The sequence below is a fragment of the Sinohyriopsis cumingii genome, chromosome 6, assembly GCF_028554795.1.
Source record: "Sinohyriopsis cumingii isolate HCF-2022 chromosome 6, ASM2855479v2, whole genome shotgun sequence".
NCBI lineage: Eukaryota > Metazoa > Mollusca > Bivalvia > Unionida > Unionidae > Sinohyriopsis > Sinohyriopsis cumingii.
The window spans coordinates 127,118,541-127,141,388 of record NC_142966.1 but is presented as its reverse complement, the minus strand read 5'-3'; the positions used below and the strand labels follow the sequence as shown (position 1 = coordinate 127,141,388).

Sequence of the window (22,848 nt, the reverse complement as noted above, 5' to 3'; positions counted from 1 at the left end):
ATGTCCAGATGAACGAAGAGCCAACAAAGAAGACATACAAATTAGCAGATTAGCTGTTTTGTTGCGTACTTGTATATTTTGAAGTTCTTATTTTGTCACTTTGTAGCTGTTAAGAACTAAAATCATATGCCGCTTCAACTCCTTTTTTGGAAATCAGGTAATGTTGAATTAATCAAGAAACAACTGAACAACATACTTTCTCCTTTGAATGTATTGTTTTATGGTCATATGAAAAGCTTTGCCTATGGAATAAAAATCTCTTGTGGTCGGGCAAGAACGATTGAAATGATGCCAGTTGTATAATCCGCATCAGTATATTTGTTGTCGATGCGTTTCGTAAAATATTATAATCTCCCAGGTGGAGATGTCTTATGGAATCAGTTAACTTTCCCTCAGGAACTAACCATGATGAAATTTTACATGTATTTTTATATTTTCTTATATATAACCAGATGAATATGCCTACTTTCGATATTCTGATCAATCGAAAATGTTCTTCCAATGACGTTCGATAAATCTCCTTTATTTTGTGTGTGCTATTTTCTTTTTTGTGTGTGAAAACAATATTAAACCTGCTGCGTCACCTGTTTAATATCCATTCTCAAGAATCCATGCTTGAGTGCTTTTCGTTGTGCTCGAATATTTATTGTTAAAAAATGGATAGTCCTGACTACATTCTAAGTGAAAGCTGTATCTTGAACGTCAAAGATTTACAATTCGAATAACAGTGAGTGGAAGCCACTAAGTTGTAATGTTATTAGCAATGCAGTTCATTTTATCCGTGTCCGAAATTATCAAATGGAGTTCCAAGCTTACACTATGGAAACACTATTTTAACCTGACCTCCAAGTTTTATAGTCTTGACTTCATTCAGTGCTCAAAGGGAACAGTAAATCTTGAAAACTTAGGATTTCAGTGACTCAGAAACGTTTAGGGGAAAGAAGGAATAAAAGTTAATTGTCACATCTTAATATTATTCTTTCCATTATTTCGGAAAAGAAAGTTGCATTTAGAATTGTGTTTTCTCTTCAATAATATTTTAATTATTCACGTTGAACTAACTGGATATTGTTACAAATCAATATGTCACACAGGATCGTTCCACCTGGCGCAGTTTCAGCCATACTGTAACTACAGTACAACAGCTAAGATGAATTGCTGAGGAGGTGTAGAAGTGCGAGTAGAGTAAATATTGAGACTGCAGCACGTCCTCTGTTGACCAAGTGGCATCTCTTGTCCTGTGTGTCACATTTCAGGGCACAAATTGGCGTGATCAGCCACTCACGTACTCACAGAAATCAAACCAGTTAGTGACGTCACGGACATCGTTGAACTCGAAGGACCAACAACATTAATCAGCTAGACAGTCTTTTGTAATTATTTAACGCACATAGTTACTGATCATCTGACTGATTCAAAACATTTGATTTCATTAGGTGATCACATCATCTCATAACAACAGCTCTCATCCAACATCATTGTACAAAATAATACAAAAAGCTTTTTCCCCCATTTTTTTTGGTTGTAATTTTTCTGCTGATGGCATTTGCGTGTCGATATAATCTAATTCACTGTTGCATTTAAACTCAACGTTCTAGTATCAAGATGAAAAAGCAAACTGTTAACGATTTGCACCGCAGAAAATGTAAATTTGATAGATATGGGTTCATATGTGATATTTCCTTACACCGTATAGCAGATAAGGCGCCACAATTTCTAATGTGCTCTGGAGAATGAAGAAAACATTGCAGGATTAATCAATACGGATATGGTTTTAGTACTCAAAGATTTTCCAATGACTTGACAGGATAAAGCTTGATGAAGAAAATGCATTAATCCTTCAACTAGAAAAATGTTCTCGGAACACGAATCTCCCACTACATCGACTGTAAACTGACCTAAATGCAAAATTCAAGGATAAGACCAACACGCTATGCTGGCACGTCACTCGTGGTGGGATATTATAAGACCAACACGCTATGCTAGCACGTCACTTGTGGTGGGATATTATAAGACCAACACGCTATGCTAGCACATCACTGGTGGTGGGATATTGTAAGATCAACACGCCAACACGCTATGCTAGCACGTCACTCGTGGTGGGATATCATAAGACCAACACGCTATGCTAGCACGTCACTCGTGGTGGGATATTATAAGACCAACACGCTATGCTAGCACATCACTGGTGGTGGGATATTGTAAGATCAACACGCCAACACGCTATGCTAGCACGTCACTCGTGGTGGGATATCATAAGACCAACACGCTATGCTAGCACGTCACTCGTGGTGGGATATTATAAAGAATGATGCTGATAGTCCTCCAAATTGGCTGTTGCTAACTAGAAAATGGGACATTTCCTTCAAGGTTAAAAATAGTCAACATAATTGGGTGCTGCTACCTAGAAAATGGGACGTTTCCTTCAAGGTTAAAACGGCCTATCATGGAATCCTGCGCTAATAGGTTTCTCTAGAATAAGTTCCTGATTATAGATTTCTATGACCCAATAAAAAGCCGTCGTGATCACTATGATGAGATCAAACAAGGGACACCGTCTGCATCTGCAACTCATAGTTTATAATCTAAACAGACCATACAATCACTGGTTCTTTTTATTAGATAAATTAATTATTTTTAAAAGCACTTTTTTTTTCTTCATGCCTACCATTTAAATCCCTGATTGAAAACAACTTAATTCAGTAAAAATGTTGAAGAACCGGAAACTGTAATGTTAGTTCCTATCGATACCGTCCAGTACCAGATTCATCAATTTTTGAAAAACACATTGCATTTGATTTATAATTCGTTGAACATGTTGCAAGAAATATTTTTATAGCTTTCAAAAGTCTACATAACTTTATTTGTTTCTTTTCTCGCATCATTCAGCAATATATATATATATATATATATATATATATATATATATATATATATATATATATATATATATATATATATATATATATATATATATATATATATTTACAGAGAATTCTAAACCGTGGTTAAATTTAATACCAACATTCAGTCTTTTATCCCCTGAACTTCTTATACAGGTAATGACTGAATAAATGAATAAATCAAAACACTCATTGCTAGAACTTTATATACAGACTCCTCTAAAAATTACTAGACCAGTCAGACTCTAGAAAATTATCGCATATTGTGAAGAATAACTAGACAAGTCTACTTACGAGACAGCTAAGAAAACTGAGGAGGGATTAGTATCTTAGTTTTTAAATACATATCATGAGTTATGGACTAAATTTAACCATTTTCAGGACGGTGACAGACATTTTTATGAGTTTAACATGACAGAAGCTATGACGATACCATTTTTACACGCATAGACGGTTTAAATGAATCGAACAATAATACGCAAATAATGTTAGGCGATAAAGTAATTAACAAACCGTTTGACAAAAAAAAAAAAGAAGATGATATAGAAGGAAAGCTTTGTGAACAAGAGCTCTATTCATACTACAACAAAGATGATATATATGATAAGGAAAGGTTTTCCAAAGACCAGACTATTCAAATGTAGAATGTACGTACTTGTACAATGGAAAGGACATGATAACTCTGTTGACAGTTGGTAGCCATCTGAAACCATGCTGCTGATATTCAAATAGGTGGAAGAAGCACAATGCACAGAGTTATTAATAAGCATGAAATCCCTTAGGATGGAAAGATCATGAGTTTTAATAAAGTATATAAAGAAAATAAAACTCATTAGAGTATGGAGGCGCCAAACAATGTATTATATATGAATAGGTATAGATTACAAAACTTCAGGAAAAAAGAAAACCCCATATAAATACATCGACAGTAAATAACAAATCAGTACTCCAGACACATGTGATTAGATAACAACGATCAGGGGCATCGACCTGGCGATGTAATAAATCACATTACAAAAGATCTACAAAGAAATAATGTTCAAATAAAAGACTGTGACTCAATAATTATGCAAAACGTTCTAAAACAAATGCATTAGAAAAGTTTGCAATAATGTGAACTAATGTGTTTAATTAAAAAAATCTTAATATAAATAAAAATCATGATTGTCTAATCATCAGGACATATCAAAATTTTCTTAAACTACATTAAAAAAAATACCTACTCAATGAACAAGGAACTTTGTTCTGGGCAAAAGTTTTAAAATGGACCCGTTTAACGCATCTTGGATACCTAAGGTTACAAAATTTCCTGCAAACTCAACCACAACTAGTTTGTACCTGAAGAGATTTTGTGACAAATGGATGCAGTAAAATCCATTACACTTTATAAATGTAAATTACCCTAATAAATGCAACAACCAGCCGTACAATGGTCAAATGCAACGGCGAAAATCAGATAGGGGAAATGAAAAAGAAATACTACAAACAAAATACCACATATGCAATGAGTGTGCGGATCAATGATATTGAAAAGGTATTACAACAGCAGAAATAACAGGAGTAAATGAAGATAACCACAAAGAAATGCGTGTAAATGTAAAATCGTAGAAATAGATGATGAGTGTATTTGCTCAGGAAAAGTAAATATCTCTCTAATTTTCACTCACATAATAAAATGCACCAGATTCATGTATTTGGCAAGCATTTTAGTAATTTGTTGCTAGAAATTGATGATGAATTGTTGAATGGTTGAATATTATAGTGGTAGTGAAAATGGAAACCAAATCACAGATCTATACAACTAGATTGATGGGAACAGTAACAAAGTAACAGAAGCACAATATTTTATCAAATAGATGCTTTAACTTATCTCTTGTTATACAATTAATATATATATATATATATATATAGAGAGAGAGAGAGAGAGAGAGAGAGAGCTCTTCAACCAGAAGATAGATTTTGAGGAGAGTTCAGAAATCAACACGGAGACGACACATAATTTCTTCATGAAATTAGCACTTTAAAATCTAACTCAGAAAAGTTTCGGAGATATCTGAATGTAATGAAATAAAAAAGATAGCCCACGGTATTAATAAGGATAATCATTTCAGCACAAAACTTATCAACTTGAACAACTAGCCAACCGTTAACACTAATACATCGTCAGAGCTGCCAGTTAGGAACAATTTGTCAGAGCAAAAAGACAAAAAGGCAGTTAAAAACAAAATGAATGTTAATGCAAGCATGACAAAAAACTACGAAACCCTCTTACGATTGATATGTTATTGATTGTGGCTTATGACCGAACGACACAAGACACCTTACTATTCTAACGAATGTCCCACGAATCGGAGTCTGTTTATAAACCTGACTATTCTATAGACTGTCTCATGAATCTAAGGCTGTATATAAACTTTACTGTTTTACAGAAACTGTCTCATGAATCTAAGGCTGTATATAAATTTACTTTTCTACAGAAACTGTCTCATAACTCTAAGAATGTCTATAAACATTGTTGTTCTATAGACTGTCTCATAAATTTAAGGCTGTATATAAAGCTGACAGTTCTATAGATTGTCACATCAATCCAAAGCTGTCTGCAAACCTTATTGTTCTATAGACTTTCTCATGAATCTAAAGCTGTCTGTAAACTTTATTGTTCTATAGACTGTCACATCAATCCAAAGCTGTCTGTAAACCTTACTGTTCTAAAGACTTTCACATGAATCTAAAATCTGTTTATAAACCTTACTGTTTCCATAGACCATCACATGAATATAAGACTGACTATAAACCTTACTGTTCTATAGACTTTCACAGGAATCTAAAGTTGTTTTTAAACCTTACTGTTTCCATAGACCATCACATGAATATAAGACTGTATATAAACTTTACTGTTTCCATAGACTGTCTCATGAATCTGGCTGTCTATAAACCTTATTGTTCCTCTGATTATTATTGATGTCTTTTGTTAAGTATGAATTCCTATCTAACTGAATTATTGTATCTTCCTTTGGTATAGCTTTTACATCGTAACATAGACAATTTCACGCAAACATTTTGATGACCAGATAACTGTTATAACTGGGGAATTTATTACTGAGAATATCATGTATTGTGATGTTGAAAATTCAGATTACATTCTGTATGAAATGAACCTTTACAGTTGTATTTACATGACCGTGATAGTGAACTTTATCTTCAGTTACTAACCTCCTTCCTTTCAGGATAATGGTCAAGCATAAGAAGATATACTTATCTCAGTAAGAATATGTATATTTGGATGTTGATATGGGACTCTGATTGGCTATAAAATTAAAATCTGGTTAATTGATTTGAATGGCTTGTCCGCAGATATCCCTTTTGATGTTAAATGTGCCAAGATTTCGAAAATATTACCATAAGCCAATGATAACTACTTTTTAGTATCTCGGTTATCACTTCCGAACTTAATGTGGCCACTTCACGACTTGCTATTGATCACATTCCTTTCCCAACAGTTTTATTGGGGAAAAACCCAAAGAAAAAAAACCACAACAAAACAATATTCCCCATGCTATACAAAGAAACAACCGGCATTCCTAAAAGGAGGTCAAAAATTGTTTTCTAGATTACACTGTGCGATACTGTGGTCGAGTTATCATCAGAACGCCTGAGTCCAGAGGTTACAATTCCAGCGTCAGCAATTCTACGTTCTTTATGCTTGCAGTATAAAGTTAGATAATACACTGAGATCGCATTTCTGCGTTTGAATGCTTCATATTTTATTTTACTGTTTGCAATAATAGTCAAATCTGCCGTACGGAGTATACTATTCTGTAAATCTACCTTACAGACTATACTCTACGTCATCTACTGTACAGAATCAAATATGAAATGCTTATAATATATAATTATTCAATATGGAGGCCTGTATATATGTACTTGTATATATGTACTAAAATGCCTCCTCTGAGAAAAATTCAACTTTACGTATCACAACTCATACATTTTGGCTGAGAACCTTTCCTAAACGTTCAAAAATATATCGTGACTTTATATTGCTCGAAATAAATAAATAAATAAATAAATAAATAAATTTATAAATAAATAAATAGATAAATAGATAAATAGATTTTAAAAAAGTACAATTCAGGATCATTTTTATCACCAATTATATTTTCTGTATTTGTGCAAACGATCTAAGTGTTTCCCTAATCAATAAAACTCTGAGAAAAACTAATATAGGGCTTCTAAAAAAAATTCGCATCATTAATATCTAGATTTTTAATAACTTGGACATATGAAGTTAATGAAATACTAATAGAAGTTTGTAAAAATTTCTCATTTATTCATTCGAAAAAGGTTCCATGGATGTCTTTGAAACGCGCATGGATGAATGAACCCTCTAACAAGTCTGAACATTTGGAAAAGAATTATTCTACCCTCGGTCCTATATGGATGTGAACTATGGTCAGGTATCACAAACTCGAATATAGAAGAACTTGAGTTATGCCAGAGATATGCAGCGCGACGTATGCAAGCTTTCGATAAATATTCGCCTACGGAGGCAACGAGTAATACCTTAGGATTCTGGTCAATGGAAGCAGACATAGATAGGATGAAATTGCTCTTTTTCAACCGATTGTGTAAGGGCGATTGGACTTTTATCTGGAAAAAGATTTTCATTATGCGCCTATGTCAGTATCTGAACAACCCGCTAAAACAGACGGGATTTATACCTGATATTGACAGAATAACTAAGAAATATGGTATGGGAAGTGTTCTTTTAGACTATGCAGAAAGAGTACAAACTGAAGAAAAACTCATCTGGAATCGACATATTATTGATATTATTCAAAACCATGAAGAAACTACCTGGAGAGCAAATATGGAACTAAGGGATGATTTAATTCACTTCAGAAACATTCATTTGGACTTAAAACCAAGTAATATATGGTTTCTTGGGCGTAAATTTCCATCCATGTTATGGCCTCTGTCTGAAGTAATGAAACTATATATCATGCCTGTTGGTAAAGTTATGGTATGCAAACTCTGTGGAAAAGAGACTGACGACAGAGTGAAACATCTTATTTTAGGCTGCGAAATGCTGCTTGAGGAACGAAACGTTTTCTTTGAGAGAGTGATTGACTCTTTAGAAGTGAGAGACGGGGTCAACTTATTCAATCAAGAAGACGATATATTGTTGGAGACACTTCTTGGAAGCAGGGTTGACTGCATGTCGTCTATTGATGATGACGTATCAGATAGGCTCATGTTGGTGACCGCAAACAGCATAGCTTCATTCTACAATAAAATGTGTGCCCTACTATCAACTAACATGCCCTAACATGATATTAAAAGTAAGTAGTAAATTAACATTAAATATAAACAATTAAAGGCCAAAGTCTTCTTGTCAAATCCGCAAATTTTGTTGTATGACAGCTGTTTGTGTGTGTGTTTATGTATTTGTTTATGTATTTGTTTATGTTTATTTCCAAGATATTTCTATATGGTTTTCTGTATTTATATATCTCATTTTGTAAATGCATTAGTTGACGATGTATATATCATGCTTGCGTTCTCGTCTATGATGTGTCTCATAATCCTATGATATGTATAATATGTATCTTAGCAACCTGATATACTCTTTGTTGAAGAGGTAACTAAGTCATTTAGACAGTCAGTCATAGATAAATGCATGCACGCACGTATACGCGCAAACAAGTATATATATGCATAAATACATGCGTCATATGAAGAAAAAAATAAACTACATATAGCATTACACTGTTGTAAGTTTTTCATTTCATTTTCGTTGCTATCTCGAACTTAATGTTAAGCACATAACACTATAGACGTATTAACTTTTCGAAATGTTATCATCATCAAGCAACTGTTAAAAGATTAGTGCCTTGCTCCGCCAAATGACTGCAGATTTGCATAATTGCAAGCATTGAGATAGTTCGTTTTGTCAATACGGTAGCTGACACAGTATTACTATTGTATTTTTGTCAATTTTCTGTTTTATTTTATGATCTTGTATTATCATGAATTTGTTTATTCTGATGTAATCTCTTTTTTAAGAGGAAATAAAGTCAGTCAGTCAGTCAGTCAGTCATACATACATTTGTGAGGGGTCTATATTCATTCTTAACGGAAATCTCCAGCTTGTCCGTAGTTTATTCCTCCAAGCGCTTTAGCTTTATTGCTACATGGCCGACATTCTCATTTTGCAATTCATATGAGAAAGCATGCCTACTTGAATATACCAGTGACGATTATATAAAAGCTCTAGAAGGAAAATAGCATATATGCACCCATGGCTTTATACGACACTGCCATGTCATAATTTTTTTAACAATCACGCCAATTGCTTTAATTCCCGTTATTGACATTCTTCCTCGCGCGTCCAGACGCGGAACATATTAATATCGTACGTTTGTTTAAAGCTATTTTGATATATATTCTCCCGAAAATTCATATGAGAAACCACACAAGAATTGGTTAAATTGACATGCTGACAGACTCGTGCAATACTGAATCATTAGTTCACGCCCGGTGTACTTGATTTATGTTACATCAGTTTCAGTCGGTGAGAAAGGTGTCATTCGAAGACCGTTTGAGGATTAAATTGTTACACGTCTCTTTTGAACACCCGCAGCCTTCATGCTGGCATGGATGTCAATCATCGCTGTATTAACAAAGGGTCATATAATTATGGGATGAAAAATCCAGGAAATTTTTTGAAGTACACTTAATCGTGAAGCATTTGGTATGTAAGATTTTACTTTATTCGGAATGTTGCATGCATGTTCAATAGATGTGTAAGGGATAGAACTTGCTATACTCTTCCAGCCTGAACATTAATGTTTGTCTGAGAAATGCACATACAATCATTATTACATAAAAACAGGTCACTGTCTCCTGCACTTGACTACAAAAAGTGGTTTCCTAAACCATATCTCACACTCTTTCAATATTTGCAAGAATATTTCTTCCTAAAAAAAAAGATTACCTGACTCACATTTTAATGATTCCTGATACTTCATTTGTTTTCATTCAAGATTTCTTCCTTTACCACCCCCACCCCCAAAATGAATTAAATATATTCTTGTTCACATTGCGGTAATAGCCAAAAATTAGGGTATTGGATTAAAATGGAAAACATGATGGGAGACAATGGAATGTAACTCGTATGCAGTTTTGCCTTGGATGGAAACCATGATGTGAGACAAAGGAATGTAACTCGTATCCACCAGAGTTTTGCCTTGGATACATAACCTGGAGTAATTAATTGATTCAAACAATAATTCATCAATCATAAAGACCCCGAAAAAAATGTTGAGGTTATTTCTTAAAAGTTGAAGATATAATATCAGTTAATTAATCCTTTACAGTGCATATTATAGATCTGGTCTTTGATCAAGTGAGTTAATAACACCAATATATTAATAATATATACGTGCACGTGATTCAAGAGTTGTAAAGCTTTAGAATAAATACCACTCACATCTCAGAGCATGGCAGAATGCTTCAAATCCTCAAACAGATGTGCAAAGCATGCTAGATGTATGGCTTACCCATACGATTATATATATCTTACCCATACGAGATATATGACTTATCCATAGGAGATATATGACTTACCAACGTTGCCACGAGATAATGATACCCTTCCTTATTCATGCCAACCTCTGGAATCTAAAAGAAAGAAGAAAAAAAACATATATATATGTATTATGCTAAGCAGTTAATTACTTGATTTTCTAATTAAAATAATATTGATATTTCACTGCAGTGAAAAAATAACAATATTTTTTCACTACAGGAACTACTTTTTGGGGTCAGAACATACTCACCTTCCTTTGATTTTTTTGTCAGTGAACTACTTTTATCTTATGTACATGTCATTGTCATTATTAATAATCCCTGTATGTTATCCTTGAAACTTGTAGTTTGTTATTCTGGAAATATCAATTAATTTTTGTCACTGTGATGTGGAACTAATTTTGTGCGCAGGTACACAGAGCACAGCAGAACATGTACGGTAAACAGCTGACATGACCGTAAGAAATCTGCTAATTTACTGTGTCACAAACTTTAGGTAGACAACGTATGTGAGCATACAATAAAAAGAATATTTGCTTGAAACGAGTGAATAACAGATACATTTCATCTCGTGGGTGAAAAACTCTAGTATTTTCACGAGTGGCGAAGCGACTCGTGAAAATACTAGAGTTTTTCACCCACTCTATGAAATATATCCGTTATTCACTCGTTTTAAGCAAATCTCTCTCTCTCTCTCTCTCTCTCTCTCTCTCTCTCTCTCTCTATATATATATATATATATATATATATATATATATATATATATATATATATATATGTGTGTGTGTGTGTGTGTGTGTGTGTGTGTGTGTGTGTGTCGTTTTATGTAAATAAATCAATGTACTTTTAGTAGTAATAGAACTTTAAACGTTTTCAAAATACCGGAACAAAGAATTTTTAAAATAAATACATTCGATTTAAACAATAGTAATTATTTAAGGTTACTGAAACAGTCTGTACCAGTTAACCAATCATCTCGCTTGTCTAAGAAATAACCAGACTAGCATACATGAAGACGCACTAAGGTCGCGGCTATAGAATGGGGCAAAAATATGGTGCTTTAAAACAAAGTAGGTTCTTTTTTTTCATTGACCGTCAAAGGGTAAAATGTTGTGTTAGACGATATCGGCGACATATAAGCTATATGGTTGAAGTAAATGGAAAGAACAAACACGAAAAGAATATCTATTTTTTAGATATATGCTATTAATAGATAGTCACAAAAGGAATCAAAGAGAAATGAAGAAAGGTAAAAGTATGCGTAGAGAAACTAGCATGCATAGGTTAATATTTATTATTTCCACCTTATCAGTTTATATTATGGTGTCCACACATCCAATGTTAATATGTCTGTTGTAGACAATACTTACTTTAAAGAAAATTACACATTGGAAAATAAAATAACTTGATGAGATATTGGCGATATTGAGCACATGCTATGGATAATCTATTGTAACATGTTTGGTTGAGTACCAGTCTTGGTACGATGATTTGTACGCAAGTTCATCAACATTCCATCATTTAAAAATAAAGATTTTAAATCAATCATTAACGTATAGACGGGTATCACCTTTATCATTGGTTTACAAACTGGTATCTTCCTGATCATTGGTTGCATAGTAGCACGAGCCTGATCTTTGGTCTATAGATTGATACCAGCCTGGTCATTGGTTTGCTGACTGGTGTCAGACTATTCTCTGGTTTACAGAGTGGTTATCCGATGATTAGTTTACATGTTTGTATCAGCCTAAGTTTTAGTTTACAAACTGCAAGCTTCATCATTGCTTTGCACTCTGGTATCAGACTGATCATTGCGTTGCACTCTGGTATCAGACTGATCATTGCTTTGCACTCTGGTATCAGACTGATCATTGCGTTGCACTCTGGTATCAGACTGATCATTGCTTTGCACTCTGGTATCAGACTAGTCATTGCTCAGAATTGAATCTCATGAATATAAGGACTGAACAGTCAAGACAGTTTTGTATCTTATAATAATAAGCATAAACAACATCAGTCGGAAATATGGCTAAGAGAATGACCATTACGAGCAAGAAACTTTCGTCGGATTTCTTTCAAATCTTCATCGAGAAATCTTTTATTATTTCTTCCAATGGGTCTTGAAATATGTCCCAAAGAAAATTAAAAAATCTTGTATTACTACTTTTTGTTTCATTATTATTTCTTTATTTTATTGTTGATTTAATTTACCTATTGTTCGACCTAGATTGAATGGCATAGATTTAGTATAATCAAATCTGCACATGCTATATGTTGCTTCCTATCCCGTATATATTTTACTGATTGACGATAGAGTTACCATAGTAACAGAATTTTAATTTTAGATAAAATGCACGTTGTACCTTTTTGTTATTTGTTTATTCAATATTGAATATGGAGCTCTTTCACTTTACGTCCCATTATTTAAGAGAAATAAATCGGAACAAATTATACGGAAATGTTTTGACATCGCACTGCTTAGATTGAGGTCGTCTTGTAAGTAATAGAGACCAGAAAGTCAAGGAAAAGACAGACGAATAATGTGTGACATCGTGTCATTTTATTTAAGGGTTAAATTGGTCTAACTCAAGTTGGTACTGCGCAAATATGATCAAGGTTACGCACTATTTCATCTTCTCCTTACCATATTTCAGCGGTGTACATTGTGATCACCACTTCATTTAAATGATTGCATCTCGTTTTATTTGGGTAAAGTTAATGACCAAGTCTGGAAAATGGGCAAGCAAAGCCAACATTTTTGTACCATATAAACTATGGGAGTACAATCCTGTTGTTCTTACTCAGGAATTACGTTTTCCTCCAGTTAGCACCATACAAACAGAATGTGCCTTTTGAACTCTTTTGCAAAGAAAACATTTACGACAATCATGTATGGGCCATTGATGCAATGACAAGAATTATACATGTCTAAAATGTGACTGAAAGCTACATCAGCAATCATATTTAAGTAAACAGACTACTACTGAAACACTGATCTACGACATACAATCAGTTATATCAATATTCACTGTAGATGGATATACCACTACATAGTATTGAAATGATACTCCTATTCGCACTGCGACCTTTCCTTCAATAAAGACATGAAAAATATTGTATCGATACTCATTTCAAACACAAAGACTCAGATCTATTGTTGCATTATGCGTCGGCAGACCTTTGTCTCTGCAGTTTTCTAAGAGTAATCACTATACGAGCAACATAAACCTGTATCTGTTAGTGCATTATGCGACAGTGGATCAGGTTTTATGTTCTTTGCAGATGGACTCGACTTATAAGAGATTATACGTGGAGGCTCGAAAACAAATGCATTTAGATGTTAGTTGGTGTTCTCTATTTAATTAATCAGTAAGATATATTCACGCGGAGACTATTTGAGGAGTCAGACTTTGACGTCATTAGTCTCTTAGCATCATTTATACGATGCTTGCTGACTATTCTGAGAGCAAATTAATTGTCATAATTGTTTTAGGCATCTTTCGCTTAAGGACATGTAGAACACCATACCGTGGAAAATAATTCGTACGATGAATATATTGGATACTGAATTTTCATAATGTATTAATGAAAAATATAACAACCGCTCGGGTTAACAAGTACTTTTCACAGTCTTATTGACGTTCATTCTTTTCAGTGACTGTTTGAACAACGTATCCAAAAATGCTTTACTGAATCAACGAGTGAAATAATTTCAAGATCGATATTTTCCGATATACGTAAATCGGTTGTTGGAAATAGTGGCTTTCTTACATACATAACAGACGCCTATATCGTAGATTTGTTTCATTGTGGCTTACAAATATAGACTATTCACAATTTCAGAATCCAGATTAAATTTTATTCACCAGTCATAACTCCATTCCTCTTTCAGGTTCTCGACAAGCATTTTGGCATATACAATATAGTAATCACATGACTGGTATGTAATGTATAAGCTGTTACCAGTATCTAGAACTGGTTATGTCACTTTCGTGCTCTAAACAGCTTAATCCTCAGCTGCAGGCCCAGCCCTAAGGCAAGGTGAACGAGGCAACCGCCTTGGATCCCACGCTTTCAGGAAATCAACTCCGCAATGCATTTTTTTGTTTTGCTTGGGGACACCGCTCATCACTTGCTGCCTTGGGCCCCGCACATCCTAGGGCCGGGCCTGTTCAGCTGCATTGTTTACTTTTTTCCACGACAAAATGTTTACATTTCGTTGTTGCTGTTGTTGTTGTTGTAGGGTTTAACGCCATTTTTCAGCACAAGATAGGCTATACATGGCGGCCAGTATAAATGGTGGAGGAAGAACCCGAGAAATCCCCGGAAAGAACCACCGACCCACGAGAAACTACTGGCAAGCTTTCTCACATAACCACATTAGCCGAATCCGAGACTCGAACTCACGCAGACAGAGGTGAGATGGCAGTGATCCGTAACGGTGAGCGCTTTAGACCACTCGGCCACTCGGGCCCCTTTTTACATTTCGTAAATAACTATATAAACAAATTCATTCCCTTTTTTGAAAATAAACCACAAATTCCATTTTCCTTGAAATAGAGTGTTTTTCTTGTTCCCATGGGCTTCTTTGACTGTCGCTGTCTCGTTCCTTTTTCTTCAGATGTCTCTAGGTTTCTGAAAATATGTGCCTCATATGTGCCACACTTTTGTCCAGTTAGATTTTGACACGTACAATGGTAAACATCATTAGCACAACGAAAAACACGTTCCTTAATTACTTATATGTCTACTTATTACTTTTAGAAGACCACCGGCGGTATCCCAAGAGCTTTTAACATGCGCAGTTTCCAAGTAGTTCTGTACGTAAACCTTGTATCCAAAATTCTTAACCGGTGTAAAACGTAGAGTCCATACTGGTGTGACTTTTGTAATGGTTGGTATATTGGTACGTATTGTCTATTCTATACCCAACTAATTACTCTACAGTCAGCCTCTGAACAGTACATTAAACGTTACACCTACAAATTGGCTTGGGATTTATGACATAAAAACATAAAATCATTCGGACAACAACTTTTCTTCATTATTCTCTATGCATGGATGGTTTTTGCCTGTCAGTATAAACAATAGATTATGTATGCGACAGTGTATCCTTTATACTTTACATCTTGCCGTGAATTGGTGGGATGTAAAGTGGTTTTGTATTTCTTGAAAACACCGGAACATGCTGGTGGGTTTAAGTTGTTTTTTCTTTCTTCAGTATTTAGTTGGTGTCTTCTGCAGCCACCCTTGATTTATATCCACACACACACATGTCCTATAATTGTAGAAAAAGCTCTTCAACTGATTCATTTAGTACTTTATATAAGAGGTAATGTGTGTGTGTATGTGTGTGTGTGTGTGTGAATATGATTTTAAAGTAACTTTAACAATTGTTCAGACAGATGTCTACAGTGTGGCAGTTTATAGTGATGTTTAGCACTGGGGCATCATGCGGTAGACAGCGATTAACATTATCCTGACACTAGGCCGACCAGTCCTACCACTATCCGCGGACACTCCAACCACATTGACCATGGAGCGGTCTCTGTAGGATGTAAAATTTATCTACTCTACAGCAGCTTCGTTCCAAATATTCGTTATCGTTTTATATTCGTTGTTCATTTTTGTAGAGTATAGCATTTACTACGGTCGAAGCTGATCCTTATTTATCAGTCTTTTTTATTTATTAAATTTCAAGCACAATTCAAAACCCACTATCTGGATGAATTTATTGCGAGAAAATTCTCTTTCATTCTGTTTCCGTTGTTTTGTTTTATGAATATATAATGGTTATGCAACGCGTTGTTTAACGGCTATTTTTTTCTATCTTGATAGCAACTTTGATTCCAGTTGGTCTCGAAATCTCACTGAAAGCCATCAATTAAAATCAAGCCTTTTTGTGCAGAAACCGCATGACTTCTAACTTTCCTCTTGGTTTCTAGCAATGAAACTTTCTCCAATTTCAGAATTATAGCCTGTATTTTAACTTCTTCAGACAAGTGCCGAGTTTCCAAATGAAGTTTTCTGGCGACATTACTTTTCAGTGTATTTTATTTTACTATTATTCTGCTATAATATGTAGCAAAAATATTAATTACTGCTCGTGTATCATCGTTTCCTAGTTTCTGTAATCAGGTTTTATATGTCGCACAGAATTTGGCTTTGGAAGAGTATTTCGTCCTATGTTGAAAAAGTTGACAATCAGGACGATTTTTAACTAAGGCTTTGAAATTTATTACATGTTTGGGTTGGGCATATTGTAAATGCTTAATACAGAAAATCCATTACAAACAAATCTGAAATTGCTTGGTTTTCACTCAGACTTGTGTGATATTTCATTATCCAAAATACCGTAACGTTTCATTTTTAGTCGAAATTTAATTGTTATTTTATTTTGTAGCCTTTTGCTCCTTTTTGGTACGAGGCTAAGTTTTATTCCGTCTGATATATTGTTTTGATTCTCGCTAGTATTGAAATTTGTCTTTTACATTATTTATAGACTACATATGTTGAGATGTGTTGATTACTAGATATAATGAGATGTCTTAATTACTAGATATGATGAGATGTGTTAATTACTAGATATGTTGAGATGTGTTGATTAAAAGGTATGTTGAGACGTGTTGATTACTAGATATGATGAGATGTCTTAATTACTAGATATGATGAGAGGTGCTGAAAATTAGACGTGTTAAGAGGTGTTGATTACTAAATGTGTTGATTATTAGATGTGTTTAGATCTGTTGATTACCAGATGTGTTGATTGCTATATGCGTTGATTGCTGGAGATGTTGATATGTGTTGATTAAAAGATATGTTGAGATGTGTTGATTACTAGATATGATGAGATGTGTTAATTACTAGATATGTTGAGATGTGTTAATTACTAGATATGATAAGATGTGTTAATTACTAGATATGTTGAGATGTGCTGACAATTTGACGTGTTAAGAGGTGTTGATTACTAAATGTGTTGATTATTAGATGCGTTTAGATCTGTTGATTACCAGATATGTTGATTGATATAAATTGTAATGATAATTCAAACATTTATTTAATGCATTTTACAAGTTGAAAGTAACAGACAAGTTGAGGTTCAACGTTTCAGCAAATTAAAATAACACAAACACACGCACACACAGACATACATACACAGACAGAGAGCCAGACAGACAGACACACATTACTCTGTTAAAAGATGAAATTTTCTCTCGACCCTCCGCCTATTGTACCCTTATGTTAATCTAACTAAAAGCACAATATTGGTGATATATATACGAAACTTATAAACTTATAAATTTCTTTCAAGTATTTTAAATTTTTATTCGAGCCTTGACAATGTAAATCGTATTCCATGAATATGGAATCTCAAAATGTTCCTTGTGATCATAACTAGTTTCGTTCAATTGTATGATGTGATGATATTCGATGTGATGATATTCGATGTGATAATAATTTTGTGAACGTTCTTGTAATGTAGTTATATTCAATCAGAACTCCCATCATTAATGTAAAACAGGTTTGTATCGCTTCACTGACAAACTGGTCATAAACACTTTTGTAATCAAGATTTGTAACTTCTCAGGTCCCATGTTACATTATATCAGACCGATTTGCGGCAAATATTTTCGAGTGTTTGCACTGAGGAGTTTATTTTATGACGGCATGAAATTTGAATATACTATTACAAACTTAAAAAAAAGACCGTTGATTAAAAGTTTTGGAATATATTACTTAATTCTTAATGCCCTAAATTATATAGGAATAAATTTGCTGATATATGTTGGTAACATTTATTTTAGATGGTTATTGCCAATTATACTTTGTGCGTCATCATCTATCATGACATCTCTGTGATGGGCCAGCATATTGACTGTAACTTCAGCTTGTCTTTGCTATGATAGAAAATACATACTTACAAAGCGATAATTTCAAAATTATCTCCTACATCATCTTAAAATATGTCGTAGAATATTGTGATACACTTGTCCAGTTGTGACATTTTTTTATATTTTTATATATTGAAGAAAACGTAAAAACGGCTACAGTCGCGAAGACATTTTTGTAATAAAGAACAAACAATTATGGAAAGTTATCGGTTCATGTAGTTATGGGTCAATCACTAGAGAAAACTTGCTAAATGTCTCATGATGACACATTCACAGAAATGGTAATGTGTACAACTGATTTTAGGGACACAAAAATATTTCTTTAAAGAATCACGTGACAAAGAGAAAAAACATAGTAGATAGATTTATGGGCAGATACATTTAGCAATACAAATATGTGCATGTACTTGAAAGAATGAAACTGAATTGCCACATATCGATAAATTGTTCTTTAAACTAATATGATCAGGATTAGAAATAATTATTACCAGTATGTAAAAAGCAGTAGAAGTGAGGTCAGCTGATGTCAGGACTGCTTCGCACAAGTTCTGAGTAGTGGAGAAAACGATACATGAAGGTCAAGATTATTTATTAGAGACTTAGAAGCCAATACATTGCATAGTTGGGATCTGTGCCAATCGATGTCAGTTAAATAATTTAAGTCAGCAGACGAAGAATTCATATCTAAAACGGGTAGAAAAATGGATGTTTGGAGTGATGAAAAAGTATTTGGTGAATTTCTAGAAGTAAATGTATTAGTACCAACAGATTTGCCCGTCAATTTGAAAGATCGTCCTTCGGCAACAGAAAAAAAGTAATTCCGAGTGCGTATGATTTATTAAAATAAAAATTTGATAGACGATAAATAACCCAAAACATCTTGAGTACCTTTAGTAATATACAATTTAAATAGCAAATACAAATATGTTATATGCTAATTAAATCTGAACTTATATCTTCAGTTAGGAATGAATCTAAATAGGATATATGGGCCAGCCTTATTCGAGTAAGAGCTGCGCGTAAAATCATACATTGAACGTAACATAGTTATAAAATTAAAAGAATGAAATTATTTTGAAATTATGTTTTTTGGTGTTAAGAAATAAAGCTAGCTTTGGAAAACAAATTGGAAATTTTAAAAAGCTAACTAACAAAAAATATCCACTGATGAATAAAAATATTTTAAACATCAAACCTGATATTTCATTTATAAGAAATATATTAAAAGATCAAGAATTACTTAAATACGTAGATACCATACCTGCTACTCTCCTTACGTTTCATTTATATATATAAAAAAGTGTGTGTATACTTTGCGCTCAGATAACTCATTAGTTGGTTTCTGTATATCATTAAGTATGTCATTTTATTTCTTCATTTGATCCACTACCTTCCTCTGAAAGCCAAAGCGTTAGCAATTATTCATCCTATTCTTACTGCTTCCCTAGCATTTAATAACACTACATTTGTATAGTCCCCACTTTGTCAGTTTGTATCTTAACGAAGATGAATATCATCTACAACTGATCAAATTAAAACAAAAATAAATTATAACATTGTCAGTTTCCAAATAATAATTTCTGATTCCATTATTACAAATTCTTTTTCTGTAGTTACTGAGACAGAACAAGATTTAGATTTTATTCCTGTAATCCAGAACAAACTTCAAACTTAAGTGATGATTTGATGTTTCAAATTTGTGAAATTTCATATACACACGTGTTTCTATTTAAATAATATAGCAATATTCATATCGAAACGGATTTTTAGGATTTTCTCATCGTTTGGACTTGCGTTCGTCAAAACAAAAGTTCATCAAAACAACAAGGTTTATGCCCACAATCCATTTAAGTAATGAGAAAGAAAACATAACAATACTTGTGATCGTTTATGTTCTTTGTAAACCACGACACATAAGTACGTTTTGTGCTAAAACAGACAACTACCCCTAGTGTATAATGACAATAAAAAGTAATACACCTCTAGGTATCTCAGAAGTAGATTTAATATCTAGTTTTAACTGAGTTTTACATTTCCATACGTATTCGTCCAAAGCTAACCAAAATAATAAATTCTTTCACTCGGGGATAAAAAGTATTGGAGCTTGAGATTTTGCTTTTTATTTTGTTTGTATATTTTTTTATAATTAATTTTTTCCTCTTTAATTTTGTTTGCTTTTTTTGTTCAGTATCAAAATGGATTTCTTATTTGATTTTGTTTTCATGTCTCCTTTCGATTCCTGTCAGAAATATATCAATTTCTTATCAGATTCCTCGTTCATGTTTTTAATATATTTTCATTACATTATCAATCGATTACCCTAATTTCGTCCATCAACACGTCTTCGTACAAACACATCTGTTAATTTATTTATTCACTATGTGCATTTAATAAGTTTAATCACCATGATTTCTTAAAGGTATTATCCGAGGTGTTAATAATATTTATGTCATTATTTATTAAACAAGTAAATGATAAAACGAGCAAATTAAAATTTGCTTTAGCTGTTCTAAAGATACACATAATTGGCATCCTTTTCCATCCTCTTTAATGATGCAATGTTTATATTTTAACACCAATTTTAAATCTACATTTTTAGACCCCATATTACTCTTTCCATCTGCTCTAACTAAAATCAATAAATAATATTTTTCTTTCAAATAATTTGAATTTGATTATTTTACTATTTATTTTTTTTGTTGAGCTCCTCTAGAGTTTATGACACCTTCTCACATTTACTACATAAGAATTCAATATATTAGTTGTATTAATTACCATTAATATAATATAAAAGTTTAAAATATTTGCAGGTTAAATGAATACGTTTATAACAAATAAAAAACGAATTTGTGTTAAATAACATAATAGTTGGGGAATTTCTGTAAAGTATAATTTGCGTTCGCGTAAACATAATAAACCACAGTCCAATTCATAAATAGTAGCTACGATTATGGAGCCAGGAAATATATACAAAAAGAAAACCAGTCTAATTTTGACAGTTACCTTTTCATATGTAGGATAAATATTTAGTTCGTTTCTTGTTTTTACCAAAACCTCTTTAATGTGTAACAAACCTTAAAATAGAATATACATCCAGGAAATTCATGATTAAATATATTTAACGTTTTTATAATGACCAATTAACTTTGAATTAATAAAATTAAATCAAAGAGTCTATTTCACCATGTTAATAATTTCTGCATCTTTAATAGAAATGAATAAGTTCTTTTACTTCGTGTTTAATGTCTTTTTATTTTCACCATTAACAATTTTATTTTTATATTTAATATATTTCTGATGTCATCATCTGTTCTTTATCATTAATGTCTCTTCTTAATAGCAGCGCCATTCAATTATATTTCATACTACCTCTTTGTATCCCACCAGTACTATAAGAAAGTCTAAAACAGTATATACTGTAAGATCTCTTGGAGCTTATTCTAATGCGGCAGTTTGTTCTCCTGTTGTTTTAAATCTTTTATTTTATTGCTTACATCTGTAGTAGATAATCTTAATAGCACTTTGAACTCATATTAACCTTACTTTTTAAAGTCCTCTATCTTTCTCATGACTTTTTGAAGTCATTTCTCTTCTCTGATTGTGAAATGTTATTGATATCCGTCATTTTATCTCCGAAAGGTGTTATGTTTATTATTCTTTAGCGAGCTAGTTGATAGCTAAAATTGAAATTTTGAATAAAGATGGATCGTTTTATCCGACCATTTTTTCACTAACATGAACCTTATTTGTTATTTACTCTTTTGTTTTACTGACTTAGGTAGTGTCATTCCCTTGGTGCAATTTAGAAAGACTATTATTTACAGACGTCACGTTTTTTTACACTAGCTTAAACGTCATCAATTAACACATTAAAAATCATCTTCACCTATCTTTTCATTATTTATTTCTCTCTTCAACTTTTTAAGTTGTGATTCATAATTTTCAAAAGATTTCCTTATTTCCTCCATGTTACTTCTAATTATGATATATCAGCATTTATGCTTGTGTCAATTGAATCTAATAATATCTGTATGTTTTCTACATTCCCTATTATTTTTTCCTATCTTACAGTTTTTAAAACTTGCCAAGCAGTTGATATAACTCTCAATGTCTTAATAAATGTTTAGCATCTAAAACCTATATATTTTTATCATGAATTTTTCTATTTGTCAGTTTTCAGAGCCTTGAGGATTTTCCCATGATATTCTAATCCATATCTGTTAATGTATTATAAACTTCTTATTTCCGTGTGTTCCTATCTTTCAAAATAGTATTTCACAAAGTCTCGTGTATGTGGGCATCAACACGCTTTTGAACAAAACCTTTACTTATCTGCGTTAGATTTTCTATCGGATCTGCTAAACTTACAAAATATATTTGTAACGATAGGTATAATTTACCATCTCTTATAAATCGGATTCAAACGAACATGTTTCTCTCTCAGACTGTTCTTGCACAGTAAG

At 33.0% G+C, this 22,848-nt stretch overlaps 1 protein-coding gene across 1 annotated transcript in view; it reads right to left on the bottom strand.

Moving 5' to 3' along the window:
- Positions 1-22,848, bottom strand: part of LOC149797916 (glutamate receptor 2-like) — a 69,220-nt gene that overhangs the window by 31,529 nt on the left and 14,843 nt on the right. The window contains exon 4 of the mRNA XM_089960816.1: positions 10,533-10,586. Coding sequence (XP_089816942.1) covers positions 10,533-10,586 — 54 coding nt within the window. The remainder of the gene's footprint in view (positions 1-10,532; positions 10,587-22,848) is intronic.